At 43.7% G+C, this 13,392-nt stretch overlaps 1 protein-coding gene across 15 annotated transcripts in view; it reads right to left on the bottom strand.

The window, feature by feature from the left end:
• The window catches only part of FOXP1 (forkhead box P1), a 625,706-nt gene that overhangs the window by 31,740 nt on the left and 580,574 nt on the right, over positions 1-13,392 (bottom strand). For all 15 annotated transcript variants that reach the window (XM_044933847.2, XM_044933846.2, XM_044933848.2 and 12 more), the window contains 2 exons: positions 12,741-12,828; positions 90-173 (listed from right to left, as the gene is read on the bottom strand). In XM_044933847.2, coding sequence (XP_044789782.1) covers positions 90-173; positions 12,741-12,828 — 172 coding nt within the window. The remainder of the gene's footprint in view (positions 1-89; positions 174-12,740; positions 12,829-13,392) is intronic.

Below are 13,392 nucleotides of genomic sequence, written 5' to 3'. Positions count from 1 at the left end.
AGCTGCCAGACTGGGATCCTCCTTCCTTGTGGAAGGGAAGCAGAAAAGAAATAGTGTCAGGTACCCCCTGGATGTCATGCAGTACTTACGGGCTGAGGGGCAGTTTTGGGTTCTGTAGACTTCACGTGCAGGTGGGTCATCATGGCTTGCAGGCGCTCTTTGTCTTTTGCAAGCTGGTAGGGAGAAAAAATGCTCTGTGATTTCTTTGAAAACAGATGCAATTACTCTTTAAATATCCCAAATGATACATGTTCCAAATTATACTATGGCCCCCTGGCATACAACAAAATTTGCATCACTGCTTAATCAGTTTGAAATTTATACGACCACTGCCAAACTCCGAGGTACTGGAGGTGTCGGTGTGTGATTTCTCAACACAAGATGCATGAGCCTTTAACTGGGAAGCCCTAGACCTACTGGCACCAAGGAGTCCCATGTAACACAGACAGCTACAAGACAAAACCGTGAATCACGCCTATTAACCAATCTGATTCATGAGGAAGCCAAAGGAAAATGAGCTAGGGAACTGAAAACTCGTAAATTCATCTGTTGTGGTTGTGGAGAAACTCCTAGACACACAGATACACTTATGCAAAATTAACTCCATCTTTCTTCACAAGTAGACAGAGATGCAGACAGTCCAGGCAAGCAATTTTAACAGGGCAGGCAGATAGCTACAAGGGGGGACAAGTCCCCATTTCCAAATAAATGTACAGAGTGTTTACTCATTGACGGACTCAGTATCTGAGTACCTACTATGTGCCAGTCACATTGTGACAAAAATTCAAGTCTCCTCATTCTAGAAAACATTCTCTTCTGAAGGTACATGAGTTCCTAACTGGATGTACATAGTAGGGACTCAGATGCTATTTGTTGCAGGCTGCTTTCTTATGCTGGCCCTGGACTGTCTCCTACACAAAGGTGTCTTCAACAGTTCAAGACACTTGAGCATAGGGGACATAATGATGACTGTAGAAGAGGTAGGAAAGGTATCCCCCCAAAGATACTGGTTTAGTTAAGAGAAAAGCTGCGGAATTTGGGGGAAATTCCACAGAAGAGATTAATATGAGACGGGAGAGGGAGGGAGGAGGGGAGGGAGAAGGAGGAGAGGAATGGATGGAAAAAAATCTCAGTTCAGGACGTTTACAGGCTATTTGTCCAAAACAGTGCCTTAGAATTGGGAAGGGACTCAGTCCTTCCATGTCACATAATTAACATTAAATCTTTAAAATATCAATTAATTTTTTGTAAGTCTAAAATTATTTCCCCCCACCCTCAAATCAAGTAAGACTCACTTTTTAAAATCAAAGTGCATTTTAAGGGAGGAGGATGTTTCAAGAATTGGGGGAAGGTGGAGAAAAGGGAAAAAGTAGAAAAACAAGAAGGAAAAAGCTTTCAACTTATCCTAACTCGATGACTCAGTCTCAAGCCATATCACATTTGATTTTTTTTTTTTTTTCCTTTTTATTCCCTTGTGGTGTGGTTCGGGGAGGAATAAATTAAGAAGTGGGGGTAGGGGTGGGGAAGCCTTACAGTGTTAGCATTTATCTTTCAACAAACAGGAAATGAAAATGATACCATATTAGGAGCCACTTTATGTTATTCACCCTCTGTTCCTTAGTCAGTTATTGAACAGCCAAACTAAAAGATGCTCAGAACACATAATGCTAAAGGAATTCAGTTTTCCAAAGTGGCTCGGTTAGAACAATTAAAATGTTAGCAGTGGCATTTTTCTACAGTTATTTGTTTTTTATGTAAGTGTTCTAAGTTCTTCAGTGTTACAACTAAAACATTTTTAGATTAAAAAAAATGGTTTGTTTTAAAATTATCGTGGGACAGAGGAATAGAGGCATCTCTGTTATTCTTTTTAAAAACAAGAAGTAGTCTGTGGTGCTAAATGCTACAAATTTAAGGGTGGGAGGCAATATTTACTGAAGAGTCTGATGAATATTAATCGTGACTTAATTTAGGGGTAAACACTGTTGATGGAACAATTACAAAGACCAAGTAGAAGGAGGTCCAAATTCCCAGCATCAAAAGAAACCATTAGCTCTATGTTCCGTCTAAATGTCTACCAGGCTGACCTTTTACTGGTCAAAAGTGGTACCACCAACATGGCAAACACACACGGAGAATCTGTGCACCCAGACACCTCCACAACCCTGGTGCTTTGCTGCTGGAGGGAATCTTATTTCTTCATAAGAATATCACTTAGATTCATCATTCATTTTGAGAATTATCCAGGTTCCTTATTTTGCCTCAACCTCAAGCCTACTATCCTAACTCTGCTTTACTATAGAAGACAGGCAAGGTTACAGAAAGAGGCAAAAATACGTTTTTGTTTGTGTTTGTTAGCGCAAACTAGCATGTTATATATAGTCTTGGGAAGGATTTTGGATTTTTATCATTGATAACAGTTCTAATACAAACTTTTGACAACTGAAAGAAAAAAATCTCATCAAATTCACTTTTTATTTTTATGCAAAAATGGCCACAAATTACACCTAGTGAAATCAGCTCCTCTCTCTACGGTAGCTGTCTTGCATTTACAATACTCACTGGTCCTTCAAACAGCTTGCAGATTCTTTGCTGTTTTTTTATGCCATCATTCCATGAGCTCAACACCCCCATCAATTTTCACAGCATCCCTTCTTTGTTAAAATATGGCAATACAAACATTTAGTATTAGCAAATATAGTCTAGCATTCCCTTATCAACTGACTCCCATGACAGGCAAAGAAAAGGATGGAAAATTCAGTCCAAAGGTCACCTAAAAATCTGGCTGACAGATTTATACATCCTTTTATGTTGTAGTATGAAAAAAGAATTACTCTCTCGGAGCTTTCCTGGTGGGTACAGGAGGAGTATCTAGATTAAAAGGAATGACAACAGGCCACACAGTAAGGGGAGCTGTGTGTGCAATGTCTGTTTAAATTAGTAACCTGGTGCACCAATCCTGCAGAATGACTACAGAGTCAAAAATGGGTTAAAAAGGACGTGGGCTAACAGACTTCAAAGGATTCGAATCCTGGCTCTGAGACGCTGAGCACATTATGTAACCTTTTCAAGCTTTTCACTTCTCCTTCTAAATATGGAATAATAATCTCTGAACTTTGAAGGGTTGTTTTGAGGATTAAATAAATTCTTGCACATAACAAGCTTAGCACAGAGCCTAGCACTTCATGAATGCTCAAAAAAAAAAAAAATATTTTTTTTTTTTTTTTTTTTAAAGTAAAGTTAAATCAGTCTAGTCTATCTAGGCTTCTACTGACTAAGTAGATGTTTGGAAATTGGATCAACATAACAGAGGTTCGATGGAGTTTGCAGCTGGGCTAACTGGAAAGAGAATTTTGACATTTTAAAGAAGGGAACAGGAAGCTAGGAAAGATGATGCTCATTTCTCATGGATTTATTCCCTTGGTTCTCACTTTTATCTGTCCCTTGTCCTAAAGAAATGTTTTTTCTCCCCTTGACTAATACAGGTCACCCCCTCTTCTATTCCCCATGGCCTCAAGTCAGCCTTCAGATCGCCAACGCTGGCCAAGAGTATAACAGGGGTATCACTCCATAACTGCTGAAGGCCAGGGGGCCCCATGCACCATCTTCAAAGGTAAAAGCTAAGAAGATTACACTCATTCTTTTAGCAGAGAAAAGGCAACGTGGGCTGAAGTTCATTGAACACAATCATATTCTACACTCTCAGGAGGACTAATCATTTTAAGACCAATTTGGTGGTTCTCACTCATGAGAAAAGAATTCTTCCAAAAAAAGTGAAGAATTTGGGAGACAGAAAAAACACTAGAATTACAGAGGATGGAGTGAGGAAGGAGGCCAGGCCACTCATTTCATTTCACAGGCTGTTGAGGCTACTCCAAGGCCTCTGGTTCTCATGCCGTGTTTCATAGTTGGGGGGAAACTGAGGTTCATGGGGAGAACTTAACCTGAGGCCGTGGAGCTAGGAAGGGACAACAGTAAGACTAGAACCCAGGTGACATGATGCTTGGTCTGACTTTCCCAAATGGGTGATCCCTGGCATCACCTGGGACACCACCTGAGAACTCAGATCTTTGCCTCCCTCCCGTCTCCTACCTTGACCTACGCAGGCAGAACCTGGGGTGTGTGTATGTGTGCGCACACACGGGTGCACAATGTTAGCCACACACAGGTTACAAAGAAGCAAGCCTTGATTAATCAACTGAGGTCCCCAGTTTCAGCGACTGGGATCTGACCTAATCTTGTCCAGTTCTCCAGGGGAGGGATGCAGGAGTAAATGCTTCTAATAAAGACACCAAGGGTCCACGTTTAATGAAGTGCGTTGGGGAGACACCACTCTCTTCTATGAAATGAGTGTGCCTTAGCAGGAGCATGCTCCATACCCTCAGCCACTGGTACACACTGACAGTTCCAACAAAACTGATGGAGGCAGAATGGGTCTTGTTACCTGGTCTCTTAAGAGCATACTATCAAAAAGAGGAAAATAAGTAAAAAAAAAAAAAGTGGGGGGGAGGGCAGCAACTGGGAGGAGGAGAAATTAAATTTTTCTACCAAACTGAGTATTTACCAAATAGCTATTTTCCAGCCACTCTATCGAGCGGTGGTCATTCACAGACCTTCACAACTCGGCCTTGAAGGCCAACTCGGGCTCTCAGCGGGTAGGCAACCTACGGCTCATTTCACCCCAATTGAAGAATTTCCCAACTTTTATTGTATTCTGTCACCATCTTAACATTCCTCACGTGTTATTATTAAAGACTCTCTTGACATTTCAAGCAGACGCACTCGGATACTCTGTCATAGTCTAGGAATTCTAATGCTCCCAGAGTAAAGCAGGATTTTAAATTATGAAAAAGAATCGTCTTGGTTTTCCAAGCGGGGACGAGGAAGGGAGACACGCTGAGACCCTCCCTCCTTTTCCTCGGCCCCTGTCAGAGCAGTGGTGCCACGAAGCTCTGATGCTGTTAGCATCTCTCTGTTGCCACCACCCTTCGAGCTTGTTCAGAGTCAGGAGACTGGGGAGTCCCAGTTGTGAGGTGCTGTCCTGAGTACCGCTTCAAAGGGGGTTGCTGCTGCTGCTAAGTCACTTCAGTCGTGTCCGGCTCTGTGCGACCCCAAAGACGGCAGCCCACCAGGCTCCCCCATCCCTGGGATTCTCCACGCAAGAACAAGGAGTGGGTTGCCATTTCCTTCTCCAATGCATGAAAGTGAAAAGTGAAAGTGAAGTCGCTCAGTCGTGTCCGACTCTTAGCGACCCCATGGACTGTAGCCCACCAGGCTCCTCCGTCCATGGGATTTTCCAGGCAAGAGTACTGGAGTGGGGTGCCATTGCCTTCTCCTCAAAGGGGGTTAGAAAGGCCCAAAGGGCATCAGAGACAGGTAACATACGAGCCAACGTCCCGGAAGCTGGTGTGATCACAAACAGCCCTGCTGATGGCTGATGGCGGAGGGATCACATGAGTCCCCACGGTGGCGCGTCTGTGTGAGGCTGATTGTCTCCCTCCGCTGTTGCAGCCTGTGCACTCCCCTTCCTGCTGACATTTTCTTAGAGCTCGCAGTTCCTGGGGTGGATGGATTTGGACACCTTCCACGTGGGCCCAGCATCACCGAGCTCCAGCCCAGGCCCCGCCTACCACGAACTTCTCAGGGAGAAAGCTCCTTGAGGCAGAGGAGAGCAGGGCCCCACTGGCCGTGTTTCCAAACCCTTGATCTGCAAGGCCTGGGTGTATGCAGAGAACCTGGCGGGGTGGAGCGGAGTTAAAACCTGCTACTTCAAAATGTCTCTCTGGCATGCAGATTATTATTTTGAGCTTAAAAGAATCATGGCCCCAAAGACTCGGAAGCTCTGACCTTCCTTTGCCTAAAAGAATTGCAAGGGCCTGTCAGAACAGAGCTAGCACTAGCGGATCTGCACAGAGTACAGGCCAGGAGGTGGGGGGTGGGCAACGCTGCAGGGCCCTGAGGTCAGAGTCCACTCTGCGCCCCACTGTCTCCCTGTGGTCACACAACATTTATTTACTGACTTTTCCATCCCCCTGTGAACTGCCCTTCTCCCCTTTGAATTTCCAAAGCCCTACTCCCAACACCCTCTTTTGTCTTTAGCTGAAGATGGTATTCACTGCGAGGGTTTGGATCATTCTGATAGGTGACTCAGTTTTCCTGGGTCTCTCCCATGTATACCATCTTGCTAAACTTTTGCTTGATTTTCTCCTCTTACTTTCTCTCCTGTCAACTGAATTCTTAGACCAGGCAGAACTTAAAAGGGTAGAGGAAAGTGTTCTCCTCCCTAACAGAGCCCTGATGACCCCGGGTACAAAGCCATTCAACAGCACTGAGCAAGAAAGGAAGACAGATTCCAAAGGTGGGGGCCTGCCCATCACCTTTGAACAAGTTAGATCTTCTACACCTCAGTTTCCTCATCTTTGGGGGGCCGGGGGGCACTATGCTGACTCTCAGATGACGATCACCATACACTTAGAAACACCTTCTCAAACAGCAAGAAGAAATATTACATTGAACATGCTCATTAAGTGTGAGACACATACTGACTTCCAAATGTTAGAGTCTCCCTTTAAAACATGACCCTTGGGGTGAAAGAAACACGGTTTTGAACTGGGGGCTGTGGGGATTCAACGAACCTGAGGGTAAATTCACTAGGACAGCGTCTTGGCTATAGAGTAGGGACTTGATAAACATTCTTTCAAATGGTTTTCGAGCTCCTTAATGCAACAAGCAGAACATGGGCATACTAGATATTTTCTACAGCCAATGGATTCAAACAGATCATGAGGGTAACCAACTCATCCCAGTTTGCTCAGGACTCTCCCCGTTCTGAAACAGAAGATCCCAAGTCTCAGGAACCCCCAAGTCCCAGGAAAGCAAACTGCAGCGGCTGGTCACCATCACATCCTGTTGAACAGAGAGATTAATTTTACAAAGAACCCAACATCCCTCCACTCTCAGTCTCCCTCACCCCACAACCTAGGCACATCCCTCAAGTGGCTCCTGCCACCTGGAACGTCCTTGCCAGGCTCTTCCACTGACCCCTCCACGGTGACTCCCCCACCTCAAACTCTGCCTGGAGGGCAGTTACAGACCTAGCAGTCTTACCCGCTCCACATTATAGGAAGGAGGAAGCCGCTATACTTATCTATATCCAGGGCTTGGAATACACCAGGTGCCTGATAAACAGTGACTGAATGGGATCAAATGAGTCGTGGATAACAGGTCTACATCCCTCCACCCCCACCCTTGCCAGGGCCAAGCAGATCTTCTCCAGCAGCTGGGTGGCTCCTATGCTCCTTGGTTGCTTTCAATATTCACTTTAAAGGGTCTTGGGGCTGAGAAGTTGTAGGAAACCTGTCCTGGGCCCTGCGCCTGACACATGCGGAGCCCTGGACATGATGAACAGGCCAAACCTTCAAGGCTTCTTTTTTCTTTCTTTCCAAGCCCGTCTTTATACACCAAAGAGGATGAGCTAATGACTGAGCAAGGTTACATGGTCACAAAGCAGAATTAAATTGAATAAATATGTCCAGAAAACTGTATTGATACCATGAACGTCTCAGCTTTCTAAGACAGATTAAGTCCATCCGCAGACTTCTTTTTTTCCTGTTGTCTGTTAAATCAGATGCCCTTCCCTTTTCCCAAAATGGAATTCTGACCCAGCCACTGAGATATCTTTTGTGTGATCTCATCGCCAACTGAACGATTGAGAAAGCTCACAAGCGTCTCCCTCCCAATCGAATGAACCCAGATAATGGGATGAGTACGGATTTAAATCCAGGGGACAGTAGGTGCTCAACTCTCAGAAGCAACCTTTGGGTGCTTCTGTACAGCCCTGGCCGTGGCGCCGGGGGTGGGCAACCAGACACTCACCATGTTCCCACCTCTGGCGTCCTTGCCCTGTGGGGCAGTGAGCTGGACATTTCATGACCCACATAAGACCACACATACTGATTGTGGGGATTTTTCCTCCTCCAGTCCTAACTCATTTCCATGACTGCCTATTGTCCAAAAAAATCTGTCAACAGAGAACATCTAACAGATGCAATCTTAAAATACATTCCCTGACCTCAAAAAGGACATTCCCTGTCCTCGATCCAAATGATTTCTATGGTGTCCATCTGTCTTCATGCTAGGCGCCCAAGTGTCCAGGGTAGGACCTCATGTAATTTCTTGGCTTCCTGGTAACAGCTGAGGTTAATCCCCATCCAGTCCATTGATAAATGTCAAAAAATTACAACTGCCTTTGTCATAATGAAATGAACTCAGAAATATTCAAAAAGGCTTTGAATGCCCACTAAGATGTCTTTTCGACACCTTCTTCCCTCAGTGAAACCAGTAACAGGGTGTAACATAAGACCTGAATTAACCATCATTTCACTGTCAACAAGTTCTACGTAAATAGTCCACTGCTAAGAGAACGTGCATTATATACTTTGATATCTTCCAATAAAAACACACACAGGACAGATGCCTCTCACCCACAGTGCTGCACAGATAGGTCTAAATTCGACTCCATAATCCAACATCCCGATTTCTGCTTGGTGGCTTGAACTCTGCCATGAGAATCTTAAAGGCTTCTCCATTTGGCTCAAATGCAGATAACACCAGGAAGGGAAAGCAGCCCCGCCTCTATCCCCTGAGGCGAGTGAGGTGATCTTTTTAAAAAACTGAATCAAATTCTTTTATGGAGGTTTGACTGCAGGTAAGAAACACCAGGACCTCCTGTTTGGGGTCAGAGTTGAGGTTTCTGGGGTTTAGATTTGGGGTCTGGCAAGCTACACGGGACAGCACTCCAGGGGTTTCCCTGGTTTTGGTCACATCTGGGGCTGATGCTGCCCTCCCAAATTCTCCAGTGCAATCCTTTCACAGTGATTCTCCAGGGTAGACATAATGAACCTCTGGTGATCTCTCCTCTAAGATCCAATTTGAGCTTATTGGGTTTGTTTTTCCAATGGGGGCACACGTGTGACCTTGCCCCCAGAGTAAACGCCAGAGGCCTCAGTACTGCTCTGCTGAGAGAATCTGGGCGGTGGGGGGCTGTCTCCTCCTCTTCTGAGTGATTGCCCTTTGGGAATATGCTCAGGTCTTGATTGCTCTTTCCTGTTGTGCTCAGAGGTGCAAACAGTTTTCAAATTCAAGTTAATACACGGTAATTGTGTAATAGACTTTGAGATAACTTGGAAATTCAGGTACTTCCTGGACCAGGAAATGCTTTAAGGGAAACAGAAGTAGCCCTTTTAGGTCAGTTTGTGCAGAGCACCCCTCTACAAGAGCAGATACATCATGCTGAGCAGAGGGGGTATGTGTAGGGGGGGCCAATGTCAATGGGAAACAAGACAGAAAGGTTGCTGAGACACAGAGCACCTCTTCACACACTCCTGCTGCTGCGCAGACATCGCTTCCCCAATACCTCAGACTCTACGGGCACAACAACCTTAGCCAATTACAAATCCAGACATGGCGCATGAAGTGGCAAATGGGGTAGCACGAACACGGAAATACAAATATCAGAGAAACGGGAAACCTCGAATGAGTGGCTGTGAGTCTAACTGCCCTCTACACCAAACTCTCTGCAATCCAAATATTGTCCGCCTAATCGTTGATAAGGGCGTCGGGCGTGGGTTCCTTCAGTACTAAAAACTGCTAACATTTTCTTGTGTATTTCATTAGATTAAATAATCACTATTTGGGTATGGCCCTAATCTTGCACTGAAGTCTTCTGAGCATGTTTCTGGAGTTTTCAAAAATGCATTACTGAGAGCAAGCACTACCCACTGAATCAACAGTGCCACTGGAGACTTACTTACAATCTTTTTTTTTTTTTTTTCTTTCTAGAATTTAAGAACCAGGAGGACAGCCCCATCTGTCTCACTCATTCTTTTACTCCTTGGTGGCTCCAACAAGGTTCTTCCACAGTATAGGCTTGGGGTGATGTCTGCTAAATGCATAAGTAGATAAATGAATGGATGGATGAATACCCCTCAGCTAGCTCTCCACGACCACCACCAGCAGCAAGGACTGGCATGTAAAGCTGCCCTCCTGGGAACCTGACCAATATGGTGACACTGGTTTTACACGCCAAGGTGAAGAAGAATGAAGTAAAAGGGGTGAGCTGGCCCTTAGGAAGCTAGGAACCTATGAGAACAAGTTGCTAAGAATGTGATGCCAATTGTTTTTTTGATTCTCTAGACTAAGGATTGCTTAGGAAACTTTTTCTGCAAGGACCAGCCAGAGAGTAAACATTTTCAGGTTTAGGGATTTTCAGCTTTTAGGCCATAGGGATTCTGTTGCGATTACTCAACTTTTCTGTTGTACAGCAAAAGCAGCCACACATAATGCGTAACTCAAAGGGCATGGCCATGTTCCAATACAACCTTACACATGGACGCTGAAATCTGAATTTCATATAGTTCATTCTTCTTGTGAATCTTACCTCCCTCACCCCAACTATTCAAAATGCAAAAACCTGTCTTAGCTCATCAGATGTGGCCCAGGGGCTGCAGTTCTCTGTCATCCTTCTAGCAATCCTCACAAGCTTGGAAGAAATGGAACTCTTCAGAACCAGCCCTGCCAACTTCCATTAAAGCAAAGGTGTTCAAAAAATATCATAAGGAATATCACAGGTAACTACCACACAGTAACTTGCAGAAAGATGAGCATCTCTGATTCTTATTAAAAGCTGAAAAACCTGCCTTGGGTTTGAGGTGGGACTGGAGGATGAAGGGACACCTATGAATAAATGAAATCCGCAAAGAATCTAAGAATTATCATATAGGTCTGTACCATTGCCAGGCCACGTTCACCAAAACAAAACATTAACGCTACCAGGAGATAACCATCTGACTTACTGATCGTCTAACTCCTTTCCTTCTCCCAACTGCTGCTTTTGGATAATGAGGGATAATGAGTAAAAGGTTAGTTAATCGTGGCCTTGCACTCAAAATCTGCAGTCTGGAATGCCAACTTAGGCGAACCATGACAGCTCTGTTCAACAATTTATTCTGGCTGATCATTAAGAATTTCATCAATTAAATACATAAATGCAAGAATCTGGACCACTTTATAAAAACACCACCACCACTGAAACATGTAAGTTCAGGAAGCAATAGCCATAGTGCTGGTCCTATTCAATCCAGTCCTTCAGGGGCTTCGCATGCTTTAATCACAAGTGAACTCGGGGAGTGAGATAAATACACTCCTTCTTTCCTTCTCAGTAAGCATGTTGAATTTAAATATGTTTCCAAAGACTTATCTAAGAATTTGGGGGTGGGGGAGGGGAGGTTTACAATGTGCCCTTTGCCTGGATAAATACCCCACTGTCCTTGTGAGTTCATATCTATAGTCTGAATGCAAAAATACTTAAAATAACTTTCGACACATACTAACTAAAAAAAAATTAATAATAAGTGATCCATCATAACTAATTTAAAAAAAACTCTTTCTATCCTGGAAAGTCACAACAAAAAGTTTTAAGTGTGTTTTGGCTGATTTTTCTCTGCAACTATTTGAAGCTATAAATGACTTAACTCAGTAAAATTCCAGATGTAATTATCTACTGTACTTAGCCCAGGGCTCTTCATATATCTCGGCATTGCTGTCTTGCATACAAAATAGGCTTTTCAATGGCTGGTAACAATATAATGTACAACACTGTTTTAATTTCCCCGAGTCGGCTAACCTCTTGCCTACACTAAACCAGCCAGAGGAAGAAGCCACAGTGAGTCATCAAGCACTCAAAAGCATTTTGGAACTCGGCTGCATAAATGGGGTTTGTAGGGTCAGCCTTGTGCAATTGTACATTTTAATCATATCCATTTCTGACCCAATTTTTACTTTTAGAAACTAATTTTCTATTAATTATACCAAGGAGGGAATGACTGCTAAAACATAGTGCTTCATCAACAAGTTACATCAGGAAGTAGAACTCACGTTTAAAATGCACCCCAACCAAATGTGATCCACAGGAAAATCTGCACAAGTTAATTTTCTGTAATCATAAAATATGTTCTACATGGCCCAGTGGATTCCCAAACACATGATTCTCTCCCTCTCTACATATAAATGGTATGCACATGATATATACTGTATGTACCTAAATATACGTTTGTATGTATGTGTGGATGTGTGTACATATTTAAAATGTATAATGAACTCTCAGTTGTTCTCAGTGATGGAGAGAAAAGGGGGACAATGAAAAATGATGCATAAATGCACATATACTTTCTATTTTAACTTTGGAAAACAGGCTTGCATGTGTACTGGCTTGCCCTGTGTTGCCCACACTCATGTTCTCTCTCGCTCTCCATTTATTCACTCCCCACATCTCTCCCCAGCTTGTCTTCCTAACTTCGGGTTAATAATATTAGCAACAGTGGGGGCTCAGACCAACAACAGATAACCAGTAAACTTAAAAAGGAAAAGAGAGAAGGGAGGTCAAGTGAGAGAGAGATGCAAAAGCTAAAAAGCAGTGGCTGAGGCTTGGCGGCATACACAGAGATGCACAGAACTGTGAGATGTCTGAGCAGCAGTGTCCAAGAATGAACTGAAGCTGAACTTTCCCAAAGAGGAAAATAAATAAAATACAATAACATAAAAGAAGATCAAAGAAAAGAAAGGACAACATCAGATTTTGAACCTTCCATTCAATAATGAGTACACAGGAACTCATTACAGAACACTACAGAAATTTGGAAGTGGAGGAATACTGAGGTAATATCAAAAATAAATGTGGTTTTTACCTGTAGCTCTAACTGCTGTACAACCTGCATTTGTACTCTACATTGGGCTGTACTTCTATCGTCCAGCGCATGCTCACTGTTGAGATGTCTGCAACAATACATAGAAAATCATTAAGTGAAATGGAGAAACAAAAAAGGAAAATTTAAGTTACCAGGATGTTCACGCATCTCCTAGGTCTAGTTTACAGTCCTGCGGAGGGGCTGCCCTCTTCCATCCCCACCCCTGCAAACTGCCGTTACGTATCACTGAGCTCAGGGTCAGCAGCAAATAGAGGCTTCCAGGGAGAAGTTGTGTGGGGCTGCTGGAGATAACCACTTACGCATAAATAACGAAATTTACGAACTTAAGTTGAGGCTGCCATTCAAGACCACCTCAATGGGTAGACATCTGAGACAGGGCCCACGAGGTATTTCAAAACAGTCTAATTTATATGGGTCTGAATATGAGCATTTGTTCACAAGAAAACTGATTTCACATCACTGATGACACATTCTTATATTGAAATGCATAAACATGAATGTCAGAGACAGCAAGGGGTGGAAAAGCAACTTTATACGTATGAAATCTGCAACATGAACCTACACATGCAAATCATATACCAATGGGGGGGGGGGCGGGTGGGAAGGATGCAGACAACTTTGCAAAGGAAAA

This window comes from Bubalus bubalis, chromosome 21, assembly GCF_019923935.1.
Source record: "Bubalus bubalis isolate 160015118507 breed Murrah chromosome 21, NDDB_SH_1, whole genome shotgun sequence".
Lineage (NCBI taxonomy): Eukaryota > Metazoa > Chordata > Mammalia > Artiodactyla > Bovidae > Bubalus > Bubalus bubalis.
Note: the sequence above shows the minus strand (reverse complement) of the source record. Positions and strands in the feature narration are given on the sequence as shown.